Below are 23,295 nucleotides of genomic sequence, written 5' to 3' on the forward strand. Positions count from 1 at the left end.
ATTTCTTTAATAAAATTATATTATTATTATTATTATTATTATTATTGCAGGAAAAAATCTCTTAGTCAAGTTTGCTTGCATGTAGAAGCAATCAAGAAACGAAATCTCAAAAAGCCAGATGTTTTACCTGAATACAATTGTCTTGTACTTTCTCCTGCAAATTTTTGGGAAGGAAGTATTGAATCTTTTAATCAGGACACAAATTTAATCGGCACTGTATTTTCTTATCAGGTAAAACCCCAAATTATTATCAATAAGCTAAAGCTTGTATCCTAGAAATTAGATTTTGGGGATTCCTCCTAAGTATTTTTACTGAATGGGAACAAAAGGATTAGGCCCTCTTTTTAAAACAACTCGATATTTATTTATTTATTTTTTTATCAATATTTTTTGATTTCTTACGAAAGGAACAAGTAATAATTAAAGTTTTGTCTGCTAAAAAGCTTTAATTTTGCGTTAAAAAAATTCCTATTCCTACCTTTCTAGTGGATTTTACGTCAAAGTTCTAAGAACCAGAAAGAGAAGTTGAGATCTCTTAAATTGATGTTTTGAGAAAAAAAGTGAATTTTCAGGGAACTTTTTTTTTTGAGTCAGAGCATTTTTTTGAGAGCGTGCTTAATTTTTTTTTTTAATTGCAATATAAAATTGAATAAAAATGATTCTTTACTAACAGTAATTTTATATAATTTTATTTAACTATTTTTTTTGAAAATCAGTTTTTTTTTGGTTTGAAATTAATTTTTTAACTGAAAATTTAACTATTCTATTTTTGGTTGAAAATTTATTGTTCTGAATGTAAAATTCAAGCACCTGGTTAAAAAGTTGTGTATTTTGTTAAAAACTTGCTTTTTTGGGTAAAGATTAATCTTCCAAGTTGGTTAAAAATTAGATTTTTTTTTGCTTGTAAATTTCACAAGTTTAGTTGAGATTTCAACTCCCGTTCAGTTAAATTCGACTGTTTTCGATGAAAAATTAAATTTTTTTTAGCTGAAATTTGAACTATTACATTTTTTGTTCAGAATTCCTCTTTTTCAACTGAAAATTTAATTATTTGGGAGAATGTTAAAGTCTTTTGTTGAAAATTAATTTGTTTCGTTGAAGATTTAGCATTTTAATTGAAAATTCAGATCTTTGGTTCAAATTGAGCTATATTTTTGAAAAATAGTTTGTTTCTCTTTTGCTCAAAATTAATTTTTGACTGAAAATTCAACAATTTGAGTTAAAGATTCATCATTTTAGTTAAAAATTCATCGGTCTGGTTGAAATTATTATTTGTTTTTACTGAAAATGTAATTATTCCGTTTTTGGTTCAAAATTTGTCCTTCTGATTCGAAAATTCTACTACTTTATGCAAAATTCATGTATTTTGTTGAAATATCGTCTTTTTTCGTAGAAAATTAATCTTTTCGGTTGAAAAATCAAGTATTTCAGTTGAAAAATTTATCATTTTAGTTAAAAAGACACATTTTTGCTCGGAAATTCGACAAGTTTTTTAAGTTTTTTATTAAAAATAAAATCTCTGTAGTTGAAATATCAATTACTGCATTGTCTGTTCAGAATTCATCCTTTTTTTAATTAAATTAGTTAAATTTTTCTGTTGAAAATGAATTTTTTTTTGGTTGAAGATTAATAATTTTAGTTAAAAATTCATGTCTGGTTGAAAAAATAGCTATTTTGTTAAAAAAATCGTTTTTTCCTTGGCAAAAATTAATTTGTTTAAAATCAATTATTCGAGTTAAAGATTAATCATTTCAGTTGAAAATTTAACATTTTCATTAATTTTTTTTTAAACTGAAAATGTAATTATTCCATTTTTCGTTCAAAATTTGTCCTTCTAATTTGAAAATTTACGTATTTTTATGAAAAATCGTCTTTTGCGTAGAAAATTAATATTTTGGTTAAAAATAAAAAAGTTTAAAATTCCTCTATTCCAGTTGAAGATTTATAATTTTAGTTGAAATTTCATTTTTTTACTTGCTTGTTAAACAGTTTCATTCTGGTTGAAAATCGGTAGTTTTTAGCTAAAAAATCATCTATTTGGTTGTACATTTTTTTATCTCAAATTTGAACTATTTCGTTGAAAATTCATTCATTTTGTTGAACATTTTATTTTTTGGCGGAAAATTAACTTATTCTTTGAAAATTTTACTATTCCAGTTAAAGATTCACAATTTTAGTTGAAAATAAGTTTTTTATCTGAAAATTTATTCCATTTTTGGTTCAAAATTGATCTTTTTTAGTTCAAAATTCCACTATTTGGTTGAAATGTTGTCTTTCTGAGTTGAAAATTCAATTGTTTTATTGAAAAATCCTGTATTTTGTTGTAAAATCTTCTTTTTTTGGTAGAAAATTAAACTTTTTGATTGAAAATTTATCCTTTGGGTTGAAAATTAAACTATTTGGGTCAAGGTTAAACTTTTCTTTTAGAATTAGTCTATTTGAGCTGAAGATTCAACATTTTATTTATTTGAATTTATTTTTTTTTGTGAAAAATTAATTTAAGGAAATAAAAAGTTTTATTATTTGGTTGAAAATTTAATAATTTTCTTTAAAATACATCCATTTTGGTTACAAATTGTTTAGAATTCTTATTTTGATGTTAGAAAGTGAACTGGAATTTTCTTTGGGAATTTTTCTTGAATAAAACTGTAACTTTTCGGTTGAAAATTCAATTCTTTTTTTGAATGTTTGTCTTTTTTATTTAAAAATTCACATTCTTGGCAAAAATTGTATCTTTATTGGATAAAGATTCAACTGTTTCGTTGAAAATTCAACAATTTTTTTAAAAAATCATAATTTTTGGTTGCAAATTCTAATGTATAAATATAATATCTGGGGTTTGAAAAGAACTGAAATATTTTCTGGATGAAAATTCATCCTTTTTGGTCGAAAAAATTCTTTTTTAATTGAAAATTCAAGTTTTTTTCGTAGAAGTTTATTTTTTGTTAAAAAAATCCATCTTTGATCTTGCAGAATCAACTGGAATTTTCTTTGTATGAAAGCTCAACTTTTTGTTTTTGTAATTAAAATTTTTTCTGCTTGAAGAGAAATTTCACCTTTTTTCGATAAAAATGCAACTATTTTATCAAGAATTCAATAAAAATGCGACTATTTTTTTTGAAAATTTATCTTTTTGATTTAAAACTTGATCTGTTTTAGAAGAAACTTTTTTTAAAAATTAAAATGCAAGTTTTCGGGTAAAAATTATTCTTCTTTATTTTTTTCATTTAAATTTTCTTTCTAATTTATTTTCTTTGGTTGAAAATTTAACTGCTTGGTGGAATATACTGTTTTTTTTTTTTTTTTTGGTTTAAAATTCACTTTGTAACAAAAAATGTCATTTTTTGGTAAAAAAATAATTGTTCGGTTTGAAATTTCTTTTTTGTTGAGTAAAAATGCATCAGTTTCGAGAAAAATTAATTTTTTGTTAAAGTCATATTTAGAATTCTTTATTTTTGTTGCAGAAATTTGATTATTTTTTTATTGAAATATAAACTATGACACTTTTTCGTTGCGAATTTTTACTTTTTAGGTTAAAAATTTAACTATTATGTTAATAATTCAGTTATTTAAAAAAAAAATCTTTTATAGTAGAAAAGATTTTTTTTTTTTTAATTAAATAAATTTGAAAATTTAAAATTTGTATATGAAATACTGTTTTATTCCGTTTATAAAATATTCGATGTTAAAAGTATTATAAGATTAAAATGCTAGTATTTGAATATTAATGATTAAAAATGAAAAATTATTCAAGGAAAAATCAGAGAGTTTAAAAAATGTTCTCGGTTTCGCATTTTTCCACAAGATCGTACATATTCTTTCTAGTTCGGATTTTAGTCACCACGTGGCGTGTCGCAGTTTAACCATTCCCAATTCAAATATTATTTTATTTTATCCATAGATAAAATAAAAATTTTCATTTATTATTCAAATTTATGAATTTTAGAGACAAATTCAAGAAATTATTAATTGTTTTAAGTGATATTTAATTATTTATATAATCTACAGTGCTAATAAAATTTGAAAAATTGGAATAGCTCCGTATCATGAAAAATTATATTTGAAAAAAAAAAAACTTCAGATTACTGTAAAAAACCTGGAATTGTCCGGGATTGTTTATCTAGGATTTAAGTAGAAACGATAATTTCTTGGGTACAAACTTTAGCCTGCACTTTTAAGTTAAATTTGGTTCAAATCAGGCGCGTACAATGTGTAATTTAATAAAAATATTTCTCTGTCATGTTAATAACTTTTGTTTCACTTCGATAGAGCCTGCAAAAAGGAAAAATTAGCATATCTGAAATGCTCTTTGGAATGAGTTTAAAAGAAACAGGAGTTAAGAGATATCCTATTAGAGTTCGACAGAGAGTTCTGCAATATGCGGTTACTTTATTTCTAAAGGAACACGATGCAGGGTATGAAATTTCCATCAAAATTATAATATATAGTGAAGGGCCATTCATAAATTACGATACTGTTAAATAATATAATAATATTTCATTATTTTGAAGAAAATGCAGCTATTTTGTTGAAAAGAAACCTTTTTCGGTAAAAAAATTCGAACTACTGGGTTGAAAGTTAAACTACTTTGTTAAAAATTAATTTTTTTGGTTGAAGATTCATTTACTTGATTTAAAATCAACTTTTTTGTTGAAAATTTGTTTAATTTTTAAATGAAAATTAATTTTTCTAACAGAAAATTGAATGGTTTAATCTTTGTCTAAAAATAAATTTTGTTTTTGAAAATTCAACTATTTTGTTGAATATTAATGTCTTGTTCAAAATTAATTTTTTTTAAGATTCTTCATTTTAGTTGAAAACTCATCTTGGTGTTTAAAAATTTGTTTATTTTATTTATTTTGAGAGATAATTATTTTGACTGAAAATATAATCATTCCATTTTTTTATTGAAAATGGATCTTTTCTAGTGTAAAATTAATGTACTTTCTTGGAAATTCATCTTTTTGGGTAAAAGATTAATTTTCTCGTTTTAAAATTCATCAATATTCGTTAAAAAATCATCATTTTGGTAGAAAATAAAACTATTTGGTTGATAATGAATTTTGTGGTTAAAAATTCCTTTTTTTGGTGAAACATTTGTATTTTTCGGTAGAAAGTTGATCTTCTTTGAAAATTATATTTTTTTCTTAAAAAATCGTTCTTATTTTGTTTGAAGATTCATTTTTGGTTGAAAATTGTTTTTTTTTTTTTTTATGGAAAATTGATCATTTCTAGTGGTAAATTCAACTATTTGGTTGAACATTCGTGAACTTTGTTGAAAATTCGTTTTTTTATATAGAAAATTAATTTTCTTGGTTGAAAATCCAAATTTGATTAAATTTTTTTTAACATTTGGTAGAAAATTGTCTGTTTATTTGTTTTTTTAAATTAATAATTTTTTACTGAAAATTCATTTTTCTGGATTAGAAATAAAATATTTTGTGAAAAATTGATCTTTTTTTTTGTTTGAATTCAGCCAGTGTTTGGTTCTAAATTAACTTTTTTTGAGAATCCATATTTTCTGGTTGAAAATTTTACTGTTTTTTTAGAAAAGCCATTTTATTGGTTTGAAAATTCAAAATTGTGGTTAAAAATTTAAATGTTTGGTTAAAGGTTAATGTATTTTGTTAAAAATTCGTCATTATGTAGACCTTTAATTTTATTGGTTAAAAATTGATCTTTGTAATTTAAAAATTAAGTTATTTTGTTCAAAATTAAATTAATTTGTTCAAAGATTAATTATTTTCTTAGATATCTTTTTTGGTCGAAAATTCAAATATTTCATTGAAGATTCGTCTTTTTGGTTGAAAAATCATCTTTTTTGATAAAAAATTAATATTCTTTGTTGAAAATGTATGCATTTTGGTCCAAAAATTAACAGTTTTGTAAGAAATTAAACCTTAATTGAAAATGAGCTCTTTAGATAAAAATTTATTTTTTTTTTAGTTGAAAATTGGTATTTTTCAGTAGAAAATTATATTTTTGGTTAAAAATTCTTTTTTTTGTTTGTTGAAGATAGCTTTTCTTCTTCTTTCTTTGAATATTTTTGATTAAAATTAATTTTGTTGGTTGAGGATTCAACTGTTTTCTGAAAAATTGTTTTTTTTTTGTTTGAATGCAGCTGGATGAAAATTATTTTTGTTGTTAAAAATTAAGTTTTTAAACAGAAAATTTAACGAATTTAAAACTTAAATTGTTTCATTGTAAGTTAATTTTTTTTGTAGAATTCATGTTTTCGATTTGAAAATTTTACTGTTTTCTAGAAAAGTAGTTTTTTTGGGTTTGAAAATTTAAATGTTTGGTTAAAAATCAGTGTATTTTTGTTGAACATTCGCATTTTCCAGTAGAAAATTAATCTTCTTCAAAGAATTATACTTTTGGTTGAAAATTAGTTTTTTTTACTTTGGGTGAAAATTTATTTATTTTTTTGCTGAAAATTTAATTCATTTTTTGTTGATAATTGTTATTTTTAATTGAAAATTGATCTTTTTTAGTTGAAAATCTATTTATTTGGTTGTAAATGCAACTTTTTTTGAAAATTTTGAACTATTCGTTAGAAAATAACGTTTTTTGTGCCAAAATCATATTATAAGTTTGAAAATTAAACTGCTAACTAGAAAATTTGCCTCTTTGGGTAGAAAACTAATCTTGTTCGTTAAAAATTCATTTTAAACAATTTTTTTAATACTGAAAATATAAATATTTCATTTGTGGTTAAAAAATGATATTCTTAATTGAAAATTGCTCTTTTCTATTTCAAAATCAATTTATTTTATTGAATATTAATCTTTTTGGGTAAAAAGTTAATTTTCTTTGTTGAAATTTCATTCATTTTGGTTAAAACATCAATAATTTCGTAGAAAATTAAACTATTTGATTGAAAATTAATTTTTTGTTGTTGCTAAAAGTGTATCAATTTAATTTTTGGTGGACAATTTTTATTTTATATTGAAAATTGATCTTTTTTGTTGCAAATTTATCTATTTTGTAGAAAATTCATGAATTTTGTTGAAAATTTGTCTTTTTTAGTAGAGAGTTAATCCTCTTGGTTGTAAATTAAACTCTTATTGAAAATTTTGAACTATTTTATAGAAAATAATGTTTTTGTGGAAAATTCATATGATCGGGTTCAAAATTAACATGTTACTAGAAAATTTGTCTCTCTGGGTAGAAAATTAATCTTGTTTGTTGAAAATTCATTTTTTTGGTTGAGGATTCAACTATTTTTTTAAATTGGGTTTTTCTTTGTTTGGATTCAGCTTGTTGAAAATTAACTTTCTTGGTTAAAAATTGATTTTTTCAGTTAAACATTCGTATTTCTCAGTAGAAAATTAATCAATTTTTTGAGGCCAGCAGGCCGAAAAATAAAAGTTTATCAGTAGAAAATTAATCTTCTTTAAAAAATTATATTTTTGGTTGAAAATTTGTTTTTTGTCTTTGGTCAAAAATTAATATATTTTTTTGTTGTTGGAAATTTAACTTTCGTTTTTCGTTGATAATTATTATTTTTAATTGAAAATTTATTTTTTAAATTGAAAATCCCACTATTTGCTAGAAAATAATGTTTTTTATGGAAAAATCATATTATCGGGTTGGAAATTAAACTTTCACTAGAAAATCTGTCTCTTTTTGTTGAAAATTTATTTATTTTTGGTTGAAGATTCATCTGTTTTCTTAAACAACTATTTTTGTTGTTGTTAAAATTTAATGTTTTAAACTGAAAATTTAATGATTTAGAACTTCAACTCTTTGTAGAAAATTAATTTTCTTCATTAAAAATTCATCCCTTTAATTAAGAAATTCAGTTATTTGGTTAAAAGTTGAGCTATTTTGTTTAAAGACGAATTATTTTGATAGTCATTTTTTTAAAATTAATGTTTTTTTTTTGCTAAAAATGTAACTTCAATTTTTTTTTGGTAATTGTTATTTTTAATCGAAAATTTATCTTTTTAATTGGAAATCCAACTATTTGGTTGTAAATTCAACTATTATTGAAAATTTTGAACTATTTTATAGAAAATAATGTTTATGGGGAAAAATCAAATTATCGGGTTAAAAATTAACTGTTACTAGAAATTTCGTCTGTTTGGGTAGAAAATTCATCTCCTTTGTTGAAGATTAATTGTTTGGTTGAAGATTCAACTATTTTGTTAAAAATCAGTCTTTTTTGTTTGAATTTAACATGTCGAAAATTAGTTTTTTTTTGTGTTAAAAATGAATGTTTTAAGCTTAAAATTTAACGATTAAATTTTTCAAAAAATTTTTTTTTAGAATTCATATTTTCGGGTGGAAAATTTCACTGTTTTCTAAAAAAAGTCGTTTTTCAACAGTTTGGTTGAATATTAAAATTTGGTTAAAAATTGATTTTTTAAATTAAAAATTCGTATTTTTCAGAAGGAAAATTGTTGAGGAATCAACCATTTTTTTTAAATTGGTCTTTTTTGTTTGAATGCAGTTTGTTGAAAATTAGTTTTTTTGTTGCTAAAAATAAAATTTTTAAACTGAACATTTAACGACTTAAAACTTAGGCTGTTTGGAAATTAACTTTTTTTCTAGAATTCATACTTTTGGGTTGAAAATTTCACTATATTCTAGAAAAATCGTTTTTTTTTTTGGCATTAAAATTCAACATTTTGGTTGGAAATTTAAATGTTTGGTTAAAAATGAATTTTTTTGTTGAAAATGCGTGATTTTGTAGAAAATTAATTTTTGTTTTAAAAAATTAATCTCTGTAAGTAAAAATTCGATTATTTAGTTCAAAATTCAACTATTTTGTTAAAAGATTAATGTTTTTTTTTGTGTGGAAAAATGAGATTGTCGAGTTGAAAATTATACTGTTACAAAAAAATTTTGTCTCTTTGGGTAGAAAATTAATCTTTTTTGTGGAAAATTCATTTTTTGTTTGATAATTCAACTAATTTTTTTTATAAATTGTTCTTTAAAATGAAAATTTAACAAATTAAAACTTTTAATTATTTTGTTGTAAATTAAATTCTTGTTTGAACATTCATATTTTTCAGTAGAAAATAATTCTTCTTTAAAGAATTATATTTTTGGTTTAAAATTAGTTTTTTTTTTCTTTAGGTTGAAATTAATGTTTTTTTGGCTGAAAATGTAACTTTAATTTTTCGTTGATAATTGTTATTTTTAATTGAAAATTGATATTTTTTACTTGAAAATCTATTTATTTGGTTATAAATTCAACTTTTATTGAAAATTTTGAACTATTTTATAGAAAATAATGTTTTTATGGAAAAGTCATATTATCGGGTTGAAGATTGAACTTGAAAATTAGGTTTTTTTTGTTTAAATTTAATGTTTTAAACTGAAAATTTAACGATTTAGAACATCAACTGTTTGGTTGTAAATTCAAATATTTGGTTAAAAATTCGTGTATTTTGTTGAAAATTCATCATTTTGTAGAAAATTAATTTTCTTGGTTAAAAATGTATCTCTGTAATTTAAAAATTCAGTTCTTTGGTTAAAAGTTTAATTAATCTTTTTTGGTTGCAAATTAATTGTTTTTTTGCTGAAATTGTAACTTTAATTTTTTGTTGATAATTGTTATTTTTAATTGAAAATCCAACTATTTGGTTGTTAATTAAACTTTTATTTAAAATTATAAACTGTTTCGTAGAAAATAATGTTTTTTATGGAAAAATCATATTATGGGGTTAGAAATTAAACTGTTACTAGAAAATTTGTCTCTTTGGGTAAAAAATTAACTTTGTTCTTCAGAAATTTTGTCTTCATCATTATTTTTTTTACCGAAAATGTAACTTTCAATTTTGGTTTAAAATGATAAGAATATCATTGCAATTGAAAATTGCTCCTTTCTAATTCAAAATTGATGCATTTAATAGAAAATTAATCTTTTTGGGTAAAAAGTTAATTTTCTTTCTTGAAAATTCATCCATTTTGGTTAAAAAAATCAACAATTTCATAGAAAATTAAACTATTCGGTTGAAAGTGAACTTTTTGATTAAATTTTTTGTTGTTGCAAATTCCACTATTTTTTTTAGAAAATTCATAAAAGTTTTTGAAGATTCGTCTTTTTTAGTAGACAATGAACCCACTTATTTAAAAATTTAACTCTCATTATAAAATTTTAACTTTTTGGTAGAAAATTTGTCTCTCTGGATAAAAAATGTATCTTGTTTGTTGAAAATTCATTTTTTTTTGGTTGAGAATTCAACCATTTTTGTTTAAATTGCTCTTTTTTGTTAAAATACAGCTTGTTGAAAATTAGTTTTTTGTTGTTAAAAATAAATTTTTTAAACTGAATATTTAACGAAAACTTAAGCTGTTTGTAAATTAACTTTTTTTTTTAGAATTCATACTTTTGGGTTGAAAGTTTCACTATTTTCTAGAAAAGTTATTTTTTGGCTTTAAAATTCAACATTTTGGTTGAAAATTAAAATGTTTGGTTAAAAATTAACGCTTTTTTTTTTCTAAAAATGCGTCTTTTTGCAGAAAATTAATTTCTGTTGTTAAAAATTTATCTTTGTAGGTAAAAATTCGGTTATTTGGGTACAAATTCAACTATTTTGTTGAAAGATTATTTATTTTTTTATTAATCTTTTTTTTTGTCTAGAATTCAACAATTTCGTAGAAAATGAAACTGTTCAGTTGAAAGTGTACTTTTTGATTAAATTTTTGTTAGTTAAGCTTTTGTGTTTTTCAGTATAAAATTAATATTGAAAATTGATCTTTTGTTGTTGCGAATTTCACTATTTTGTAGAAAATTCATTAACTTTGTTGAAGATTCGTCTTTTTTAGTAGAGAATTAATCCTCTTGGTTGAAAATTCAACTTTCAATAAAAAATTGTAACTATTTGGTAGAAAATAATGTTTTTTTATGGTAAAATCATATTATCGAGTTGATAATTAAACTGCCGCTAGAAAAATTGTCTCTTTAGGTAGAAAATTAATCTTATTTATCGAAAATTTACTTTTTTGGTTGACGATTCAACTATTTTTTATTTTATTTATTTTTAATTCAGCTTGTTGAAAATTAGTTTTTTGTTAAAAATAAATTTTTTTAACTGAACATTTAACGATTTCAAAATTAAGCTGTTTGGAAATTAACTTTTTTTTTAGAATTCATACTTTTGGTTTTTAAAATTTCACTATTTTTTAGAAAAGTTGTTTTCTTGCTTTAAAATGCAACATTGGAGTTGTAAATTAATTTTTTTGGTTGAAGATTCAACTTTTTTGTTAAAAATCGGTCTTTTTTTTTGAATTTAACTAGTCGAAAATTAGTTTTTTTTTTGTTTAAAAATTAATATTTTAAACTGAAAATTTAACGATTCAATATTCATTTTGTAGAAAATTAATTTTCTTGGTTAAAAATGTATATCTGTAATTAAAGGATTCAATTATTTTGTTAAAAGTTCAACTATTTTGTTTAAAGATGAATTATTTTGATAGTCATCTTGTTTGGTTGAAAATTCATTTATTTCGTTGAAAATTCGTCTTTTTTTAAATTCATCATTCATCATTGGTAGAAAAGTAATTTTTCTTGGTTGAAAATTAAACTATTTTGTTGAAAATTCATCTTTGTTTAAATATTCAGCTTTTATTTTAAATTTAATTATTCTCTTGAAAAATTGAACTATCTACATAAAAAAAAGTAAAAATGGTGATGTAATTTATGGACAGGCCCTAAATAAAATGCAATTGTTTTCATGAAATACTTGAAAAGCATTAAATCTGATTTCAGATTTATTGACGGTTTGAGACATCGACTCGCAACCTATTATCCTCTTCATCAGTCTGATGAAAAAAATACCTCTAGTATCTCAAGTCACAGCGATGAAGCTTTGCACATACTTTATCCCGGTGAATTTAATTACAGTGACTTCTTTCCCCTGGCTATGACATTTCTCTCTCTATTCGTTTACGTGTACTTCTCAGTGAGAAAAATAGAATTAGTCAAATCGAAATTCGGAATGGCTTTTAGCGCCACTGTCACTGTCATCTCCTCCCTGACAATGACTGTTGGCGTCTGCTTTTTCTTTGGATTAACCTTAAGTTTGAGTGGCAAGGAAGTGTTTCCTTATCTAGTGATAATAGTCGGTTTGGAGAATGTCCTAGTTCTGACAAAAAGTGTCGTAAGTACTCCCTCGAATTTGGACGTGAAAATTCGTGTTGCTCAGGGATTGTCGAAAGAGGGATGGTCAATTACGAAAAATTTACTGACAGAAGTTACTATTCTCACCATTGGATTATTTACGTTTGTACCTGCAATTCAGGAATTTTGTATATTTGCAATTGTCGGTCTTCTAAATGACTTCTTCCTGCAGATGGTATTCTTTTCAACAATTCTTGCGATTGACATCAAGAGGTCCGAGTTTTCCAACGAAAATTCAAAGTATCACTTCACGAATGATCCGTCATTGCGGAAGCAGCCCTTCACGACAACCATTTCGAACAAAAAGCCAAACATATTCCGATCCAAGTCTCATCCAAGATTGAATGGCATAGTTGGGCCAACGAATGTGATTGCACCGAATAATCAAAATACAACGCCTCTGGTGAAAATTCCAAAGAGGCTGAAACTGGTGCACTTTTGGGCGAGGACGAGAATATTTCAGCGGGCATTTATGGTCTGGATGGTTGTTTGGATTAGCATGATCATTTATAATTCGGGAATTATCGAGCAGGTGATTCATTTGAGTGATACACTGAAACAGGAAACGGATATTGATGGATATGCGATGGACAGGCCTCAAGTTTTGGACAATTATGTTGAGATGAGTATGGTCAAACCCGTTTTAACTTCCTCGACGACCTCGGCTCCGAATCATTTGAATGATCAGGTATGTTGTGCTTCACTTTGATTACGATCATTTCAGGTCTCGGATTCATACACATTATTTGAAAATTTTTTTTTTTTTTAAGCGATGACACTATTTTGAAAAAAGAATACACTGAAGATACTGTTTTCTTTCTTTTTTTTTTAATCAAAAAGACGAATTTTCAACAAAAAAGATTTATTTTCTACCAGAAGAGAACAATTTTCGACAAAATATACACATTTTTTAACTAAATTGTTACGTTTTTAATTAAAAAAATGGGATAGATTAATTTTCATTCAGGCGAATCAATTTTCAATTTAAAAAAAAAGAGTTTTTTACGAAAAATTTAATTTACAGACAATCAGTTCAATTTTCAACAAAATAAATTAATTTTCATTCGAAAAATTTATTTATAAACAAACGAAAAAACGAATTTTTAACTAAAATGATGAATTTTACCCCAAAAAAAGAAACTCTTTAGAAAGTGGTTTAATTTTAAACCGAGAATTATTTTCTACCAGAAAAAACAAAAAATTTTCAACAAAATAAATAAATTTTTAACTAAATAGTCGAATTTTGTACGAAAAATGCACTGGTTAAATTTTGAGACAGGAGAATTAAGTTACAATTTAAAAAACGAATTTCCTACAATAAAGGTTTGACTTTCTACCAAATAGTTGAATTTTATACCAAACATTGTTGAATTTTCAAGTCGAAGAGATGAATTTTTTATAAAACAGTTAAATTTTAAACCGAGAAGAATTATTTTCTACCAGAAAAAACAAAAAATTTTCAACAAAATAAATAAATTCTTAACCAAATAGTATAATTTCTTATGAAAACTGGAATAGTTAAATTTATAGATTATAAATTTATAAATTTATGAATAAAACAGTAAAATTTTCTACCCGAGAATATGAATTTAAAACAAAATTGAATATCCGGCCAATCAGTTGATTTTTCAACAAAATACTTATATTTACATTTAAAAAACTAATTTTTATCTAAAATTATGAATCTTACCCTAAAAAAAATGAATTTTTAAGAAAATGGTTAAATTTTAAACCAAGTTTTTTATGAAAAAGGTTTGACTTTCTACCAAATAGTTGAATTTTATACCAAACGTTGTTGAATTTTCAAGTCGAAGAGATGAATTTTTTATAAAACAGTTAAATTTTAAACCGAGAAGAATTATTTTCTACCAGAAAAAACAAAAAATTTTCAACAAAATAAATAAATTCTTAACCAAATAGTATAATTTCTTATGAAAACTGGAATAGTTAAATTTATAGATTAAAAATTTATAAATTTATGAATAAAACAGTTAAATTTTCTACCCGAGAATATGAATTTAAAACAAAATTGAATATCCAGCCAATCAGTTGATTTTTCAACAAAATACTTACATTTACATTTAAAAAACTTACATTTTACCAAAACAAAAAAAACTAATTTTTATCTAAAATTATGAATCTTATCCTAAAAAAAATGAATTTTTAAGAAAATGGTTAAATTTTAAACCAAGTTTTTTATGAAAAAGGTTTGACTTTCTACCAAATAGTTGAATTTTATACCAAACATTGTTGAATTTTCAAGTTGAAATTTTAATTAATTTTCATCCGAATAAAATTATATATAAACAAACAAACAAAACGAATTTTTAAATAAAATGATAAATTTTACCCCAAAAAAAGAAACTATTTAGAAAGTAGTTTAATTTTAAAACGAGAAGAATTATTTTCTACCAGAAAAAAACAAAAAATTTTTAACAAAATAAATAAATTTTTAACCAAATAGTAGAATTTTGCACGAAAAATAGAATAGTTAAATTTTCATACAGGAGAATTAATTTCCAATTTAAAAAATGAATTTCCTACAATAAAGGTTTGACTTTCTACAAAATAGTTGAATTTTATACCAAACATTGTTGAATTTCCAAGTCGAAGAGACGAATTTTGTATAAAACAGTTAAATTTTCTACCAGAGAATATGAATTTTAAAAAAACTCAATTTCCAGCCAATCAGTTGATTTTTCAACAAAATAGTTAAATTTTCATTTAAAAAACTTACATTTTGACAAACAAAAAACGAATTTTTAAGTAAAATTATGAATCTTACCCCCAAAAAAATGAACTTTTAAGAAAGTGATTAAATTTTAAACCGAGAAGATCAATTTTCTATCAGAAAAAAACATAATTTTCAACAAAATAGATACATTTTGATCCAAATAGTATAATTTCTTATGAAAAATGGAATAGTAGAATTTCTAAATTATAAATTTATGAATTTTTGAATAAAACAGTTAAATTTTCTACCCGAGAATATGAATTTAAAAAAATTCAATTTCTGGCCAATCAGTTGATTTTGCAAAAAAGTGTTGAATTTTCATTAAAAAAACTTACATTTTAACCAACAAAAAAAAACAAAAACGAATTTTTAACTAAAATTATGAAAATTACCCTAAAAAAATGAATTCTTAAGAAAGTGGTTAAATTTTAAACCAAGAAGATCAATTTTATATTAGACAATTTTCAACAAAATACATACATTTTTAACCTTATCGTAGGATTGTTTATGAAAAATGGAAGAGATAAATTTATAAATTTATGAATAAAACAGTTAAATTTTCTACCCGAGAATATATGAATTTCAAAAAATTCAATTTCCACTCAATCATTTGATTTTGCAAAAAAATGGTTAAATTTACATTTTAAAAACTTACATTTTAGCAAACAAAAAAAAAATTTTTTTATCTAAAATTATGAATCTTAACCAAAAGAAACAACAAAAAACACAATAAATCTTTAAGAAAATGGTTAAATTTTAAACCAAGAAGATTAATTTTCTACCCGAAAAAAGCCAATTTTCGACAAAGTTAATAAATTTTTAACCAAATAGTAGAATTTTGTACGAAAAATGGGCTAATTAAATTTTCATTCAGGTGAATCAATTTTCAATTTAAAAAAAGGAGTTTTCTATGAAAAAGGTTTGACTTTCTACAAAATAGTTGAATTTTATACCAAACATTCTTGAATTTTCAAGTTGAAAAGACGAATTTTTTATAAAACAGTTAACTTTTTTACCCGAGAATATGAATTTAAACAAATTTAATTTACAGACAATCAGTTTAATTTTCAACAAAATAAATTAATTTTCATCCGAAAAATTTATATATAAACACAAAAAAAACGAATTTTTCACTAAAATGATGAATTTTACCCCAAAAAAAGAAACTCTATAGAAACTGGTTTAATTTTAAACCGAAAATTATTTTCTACCAGAAAAAAAAAACAAAAAATTTTCAACAAAATAAATAAATTTTTAACTAAATAGTAGAATTTTGTACGAAAAATTCACTGGTTAAATTTTGAGACAGGAGAATTAATTTCCAATTTAAAAAACGAATTTCCTACAATAAAGGTTTGACTTTCTACCAAATATTTGAATTTTATTCCAAACATTGTTGAATTTTCAAGTTGAAAAGACGAATTTTTGATAAAACTGTTAAATTTTCTACCAGGGAATACGAATTTAATAAAAATCAATTTACAGACAATTAGTTTAATTTTCATCCGAATAAATTTATGTATAAACACACAAACAAAACGAATTTTTAACTAAAATGATGAATTTTACCCCAAAAAAAGAAACTATTTAGAAAGTAGTTTAATTTTAAACCGAGAAGAATTATTTTCTACCAGAAAAAAACAAAAAATTTTTAACAAAATAATTAAATTTTTAACCAAATAGTATAATTTCTTATGAAAACTGGAATAGTTAAATTTATAGATTATAAATTTATAAATTTATGAATAAAACAGTTAAATTTTCTACCCGAGAATATGAATTTAAAACAAAATTGAATATCCAGCCAATCAGTTGATTTTTCAACAAAATACTTACATTTACATTTTAAAAACTTACATTTTAGCAAACAAAAAAAACTAATTTTTATCTAAAATTATGAATCTTACCCTAAAAAAATGAATTTTTAAGAAAATGGTTAAATTTTAAACCAAGAAGATCAATTGTCTATAAAATTAATTCTTAAAAAAAAAGAATTTAAACATAATTTTCTATAAAAAAACACAATTTTCAACGAAATACATATCTTTTGAACCAAATAGTATAATTTCTTATGAAAAATGGAATAGTTAAATTTATAAATTTATGAATAAAACAGTTAAATTTTTTATCCGAAAATATGAATTTAAACAATTCAGTTTCCAGCCAATCAGTTGATTTTGCAAAAAAAAAAAATGGTTTAATTTTCATTCAAAAAGCTTACATTTTAACACAAAAAAAAAAACGAATTTTTAACTAAAATTATGAATCTTACCCGAAAAATATGAATTTTTAAGAAAGCGGTACAATTTTAAACCAAGAAAATCAATTTTCTATCAGAAAAAAACACAATTTTCAACAAAATACATACATTTTTAACGAAATCGTAGAATTGTTTATGAAAAATGGAAGAGATAAATTTATAAATTTATGAATAAAACAGTTAAATTTTCTACCCGAGAATATGAATTTCAAAAAATTCAATTTCCAGCCAATCAGTTGATTTTGCAAAAAAATTGTTAAATTTATATTTAAAAAACTTACAGAATTTTATAGAAAATAATTAAATTTTGATTCGAAAAATTTATATATAAACAAACAAACAAAATTAATTTTTAACTAAAATTATGAATCTTAACCCAAAAAAAGAAACTCTTTAGAAAGTGGTTAAATTTTAAACCCGAGAAGATTAATTTTCTACCAGAAAAAAGCAAAACAATTTTCAACAAAATAAATAAATTTTCAACCAAATAGTAGAATTTTGTACGAAAAATGGATTTTAAAAAAAATCGATTTCCAGCCAATCAGTTGATTTTGCAAAAAAAATTGTTAAATTTTCATTTAAAAAACTTACATTTTAACAAACAAAAAAAGAATTTTTAACTAAAATTATGAATCTTACCCCAAAAAAATGAACTTTTGAGAAAGTGGTTAAATTTTAAACCGAGTAGATAAATTTTCTATCAGAAAAAAACACAATTTTCAACATAATAGATACATTTTAAACCAAGTAGTATAACTTTTTATGTAAAATGAAATAGTTAAATTTATAAATTTATTAATTATAAATGTATAAATTTATGAATAAAATAGTGGATTTAAAAAACTTACATTTTAGCAATCAAAAAAACTAAGTTTTATCTAAATTAATGAATCTTAACCCAAAAAATAAACCTTTAAGAAAATGTTTAAATTATAAACCAAGAAGATTAATTTTCTACCAGAAAAAACGAATTTTCGACAAATTAAATAAATTTTTAACCAAATAGTAGAATTTTGTACGAAAAATGGACTAGTTAAATTTTCATACATGAGAATCAATGTTCAATTTTAAAAATTGACTTTTCTAAGAAAAAGATCTGACTTTCTACCTAATAGTTCAATTTTATACCGAAAATTGTTGAATTTTCAAGTCAAAAAGAAGAATTTTTTATAAAACAGTTAAATTTTCTACCCTAGATTATGATTTAAAAAAATCAAATTCACAGCGAATCATTGGATTAAAAAAAAATAGCTAAATTTTCACTTGAAAAACTTAAGTTTTAACAAACAAAAAACAAGAAAAAAAACGAATTTTTAACTAAAATTGTTACCGCCCCTCCCCCCAAAACCTTTTAGAAAGTAGTTAAATTTTAAACCAAGAAGATCAATTTTATACCAGAAAAACAAAAAGGATAATCAATTTTCAATTAAAAAAAGGACTTTTCTACGAAAAAAGTTTGATTTTCTATCAAATAGTTGAATTTTATACAAAAATTGTTGAATTTTCAAGTCAAAAAGAAGAATTTTTTATAAAACAGTTAAATTTTCTACCCGAGAATATGAATTAAAAAAATTCAATTTACAATCAGTTGATTTTTCAACAAAATAGTTCAATTTTCATTTTAAAAACTTAAATTTTAACAAACAAAATAACGAATTTTAAACTAAAATTATGAATCTTTAACCCCCCCCCCCCCCATAAGGAAATTTTAAGAAAGTAGTTCAATTTTAAACCAAGAAGATTAATTTTATATCAGAAAAAAAATTTCAACAAAATAAATAATTTTTTAACCAATTAGTTTAAATTTTGACCAAAAATGAATTACTTAAATTTTTATTTAGGAGAATCAATTTTCAATTTAAAAAAAGGAATTTTATACCAAAAGTTGTTGAATTTTCAAAGCAGAAAGACGAATTTTGTATAAAACAGTTAAACTTGCTACCCGAGAATTTGAATTTAAAAAAATTCAATTTGCAGCCAATTATTTAAATTTTCGTTTGAAAAACTTACATTTTAGCAAACAAAAAAAAATTAATTTTAAACTAAAATTATGAATCTTCAACCAAAAAAATGAACCTTTAAGAAGGTGGTTTAATTTTGAACGAAATTGTTTAATTTTCAAGCAAAAAGATGAAGTTTCTATACAACAGTTAAATTTAAAAAAATGTAATTAATAACAAAAAACAAGGAATTTTCAACTAAATTGATGAATCTTCAACATAAAATTAACCTTTAAGAAAGTTGTTCAATTTTCAAACTTTCAACAAAATACATAAATTTTCAACCACATAGTTGAATTTTAATGTGATGTAAGTCAACATTTTATTTGATTAATTTTTAGTTTATATTTTTTTCGTTTATAAATTTTGTAAACTAAATTTTGAATTTTTCAAAGAAAAAGAAAAAATATCAAAAAATGAAGTAGTTAAATTTTAATTAAGGAAAAATTATTTTCAATGAAAAAAAAAATAATTTTCTACAAAAAAGGTTGACTTTTCTACCAAATAGTTGATTTTTATATTAAATTGTTTTGAATTTTTAAGCCAAACAGACGAATTTTCTAGAAAGCAGTTAAATATTCAACCCGAGAATATGGATTTTCAACAAAAGAGTTAATTTATAACCAATCAGTTGATTTTTTAACAAAATAGTTACATTTTCAGCTCAAAAAATTACGTTTCAATAAAAAAAAAAACAAAAAAAAAAAAACGAATTTTCATCTGCAAATATTAATATTCAATCACAAAAATGAACATTTAAGAAATTAGTTCTTCCAACCAATGAGTTGAATTTTGAACCTAAAATTATGAATTTTTAATAAAAATGTAATATTTTATATAAACAGTTGAATTTAACCAGCAAAGACGAATTTTTAACAAAATATTTGATTTTTAACTGAAGAAATTGGTTTTATAACAAAAAAGGCGAATTAAAAACAAAAGAAAATTTTTAACCAAATAATTGAATTTTAAACCAAAAATTGAGTATTTGACTGGTCATTGAAGTGAATTAATTTTTAATTAAAAAAAAAAAAACAAGTTTATACAAAAAAGGTTTGATTTTGTACCAAATAGATGAATTTTTTAAAAAGGAGTTAAATTTTCAACCTGAGAATATGAATTTTCATCAAAAAAGCTCATTTACAACCAATCAATTTAATTTTCAACAGAATATTTAAATTTTCAGTTGAAAAATTACTTTTTAACGGCAAAAATAACGATTTTTTAACTAAAATTATAAATCTTCTGCCAATAAAATGAACCTTCAAGAAAGCAGTTCAACTTCCAACGAAGGCGTTGAATTTTTAACACAATAATTGACTTTTAACCGAAAAAATGGATCTTCTGTCAAAAGAGACGATCTTTCAACATAAATTTTCAATTTAGAAGATTAATTTTTTACAAAAAACAAACACTTGTTAACAAAATGTCCAAATTTTTAATAAAAAAATGAATTTTACACGTAATGTTTTAATTTTGTATTAACATAAAAATATTATTTTTCAACGAAAATTTCAATTGTTTATATTTTAAAAACAAATTATTTTAGTCAAATATATTAAAAAATAGTTAAATTTTCAGTTAAAAAACTTATTTTTCAACGAAAAAAAAGGAATGTTTAACTAAAAATATGAATCTTCAGATAAAAAAAATGAATCTTTATCAGCAACATATAATCAAGGAGTTGAACTTTTAATAAAAAAAAATGAATTTTCAATGATAAATGTAATAGATTATATTAAAAAAAAAATTTTTAGTAAACAAATTACATAAATTAAGTATTTTAATAAATCATATATTATTTGATACATTTTTAGTTTATATTTTTTTCTTTTATATCATTTTTTTAGTGCAATAGTAGAATTTTTAAACCAAAGAGATGCATTTTTACCAAACAATGGAGTTGTTAAATTTTCATTCTAGGAAATTAATTTTCAATAAAAATAATTAAACGAATTTTCTACATGAAATTTTTATTTTTAACAAATTACGTACATTTTTAATGAAATATTTTGAATGGATGTAATGTTAATACAAATTTTCTTTGATACATTTTTAGTTTATATTTTTTTCGTTTCTAATATTTTTTAGCTAAAATTTTTTAATTTAGAATGGAGTAGATAAATTTTTATTGAGAATTAATTTACAAAAAAAAAAAAATCATGAATTTTCTATATAACAATTTAATTTTGTACCAACTAGTTGAATTTTCTATGTGATTGTTAACTTTTCAAACCAAAAAGACGAAGAAAAAATTGATTTTCTACCAAAAAATACTAATTTTTAACAAAATGCATAAATAGTTCAATTTTCTATCAAATTGTTCATGGAAAAAAGACGAAGTTTCTATAAAACAGTTAAATTTTCAACTATTAGTTGAACTTTTAACAAATTAATTAAATATTCAATTAAAAAAGTTAGCTTTTAACCAAATGAAAGGTGTTTTCCACATAAATTATGAATTTTCAATTACTCGATTACTTTTAAGAAAGAAGTTAGACTTTCAACCTGAAATGACGATTTTTGAACGAAATACTTGATTATTAATTTAAACGAATTAAGTTTTTACCAAAAAAGACTAATTTCTAAAAAATGACATACATTTTCAATTAAATAGTTAAATTTTTTAACAAATTATACAATTTTCTAGATGAAACTACGAATTTCTTACAAAACAGTCAAATTTTCTACCCGAAAATGAGAATTTTCAATAAAAAGTTTAATTTTCAACCTAAATATATTAATTTTTAAGTAAAAAATTGCATTTTTAACAAAAAAATGGTGAAATATCTACATTATGAGTTGAATTTTTAAACTAAAAAGAATAATTTTCATCAAAATAGTTTAATTTTTAATTTAAAATATGAATTTCCTACAAAAAAGGTTTGACGAATTTCATATGAAACAGTTAAATTTTGTACTCCAGAATATGAATTTAAAAAAAATTAAGTTTACAACTAATCAGTTGAATTTTCAACAAAATAGTTCAATTTTCAGTTTAAAAACTTACATTATAACCATGTCAATCATATTGGTGAATTTTTTAAGCCGAATAGACGAATTTTCAACAAAACAGATGAATTTTGAATCAAGCAGTACGACTTTTAAACAAAATTGTTTAATTTTCCACGAAATAATTTCGTTTTTCAATCAAACAATAACATTCTTATCTAAGAAAGATTCATTTTTAACCAGAAATGTAATAGTAGACTTTCTAAAAATTTACTTTCAAATATAAATATTTGAAAAAATTAGAAAGAGGGAAATACTCAGCGATAAATAAATAGGAATTTGCACAATTTATATACCAAGGAATAACATTTTTAAAAAACATTCAAGTTTATTTTTAATACTAGAAAAATGTTATGTCACTTTTTTCACTATTTAAAAAAAATTTATGACACTTTTTAATGATTTTTTTTTTTAATCCGAGGCCTGTCTTGTAATTAAACAATGGATGATAATTATAAAATAAATATTCTCTTACAGAGTCATGTAACAAACAATATTACTGAAGAACTTAATAAATTACGACCTGTCGATTTTCCTCCCTGGAATCGTCTCTCTTTGTATCATTGGTCTTCGATTCTTTCTATGTACAATATATCAGTGGCAAGCAAACAAATTTCGATACTTCCCACGATCAAACTATCATATGCAGTTAGTCCCCAGTTCGTCAAACAAATCAGCAATCCAAATGACATTCAACAATTTCAGTGGCAAAGCCTTGCAACTGCTGCTCTTGACCCTCTCGATTTTTCAGGTTTGTATAACTATCCTAATAACAAATTGAGCATGAATTGAGTGCCAAGATTAAAACCCGTTTTATTAATTCAATCCCATTTTGGAATCCCCACTACTGCCCACTTGTTGGGCCCGGGTTACTACAAATACATAAATTTACAAAAATTTATAATATGATTGAAGTTTTCATGAGTCAGGGATTTTTAGAAAAAACGGGATGGCCCTTGGATCGGGAAACCTGGAAATGATCGGGAATTTTATGGGACCGGGAAAAATCGGGAAATGACCGGGAATTTTATGAGACAGGAAAATGACCGGGAAAAATCGGGAAATGACCGGGAATTTATTTTTCCACTGGGAGTTTTACAAATTCAGTATGGCCGCTGGACCGGGAAATGACCGGGAATTTTTGAGACCGGGAAAA

General features: G+C 22.7%; 1 protein-coding gene across 3 annotated transcripts in view; it reads left to right on the forward strand.

Moving 5' to 3' along the window:
- The window catches only part of LOC117176165 (sterol regulatory element-binding protein cleavage-activating protein), a 75,130-nt gene that overhangs the window by 13,993 nt on the left and 37,842 nt on the right, over positions 1-23,295 (forward strand). For all 3 annotated transcript variants that reach the window (XM_033366256.1, XM_033366257.1, XM_033366255.1), the window contains exons 4-7: positions 51-231; positions 4,270-4,415; positions 11,723-12,821; positions 22,617-22,890. In XM_033366256.1, the coding sequence (XP_033222147.1) occupies positions 51-231; positions 4,270-4,415; positions 11,723-12,821; positions 22,617-22,890 (1,700 nt within the window). The remainder of the gene's footprint in view (positions 1-50; positions 232-4,269; positions 4,416-11,722; positions 12,822-22,616; positions 22,891-23,295) is intronic.

Source organism: Belonocnema kinseyi, chromosome 7 (assembly GCF_010883055.1).
Source record: "Belonocnema kinseyi isolate 2016_QV_RU_SX_M_011 chromosome 7, B_treatae_v1, whole genome shotgun sequence".
In the NCBI taxonomy this organism is placed as follows: Eukaryota; Metazoa; Arthropoda; class Insecta; order Hymenoptera; family Cynipidae; genus Belonocnema; species Belonocnema kinseyi.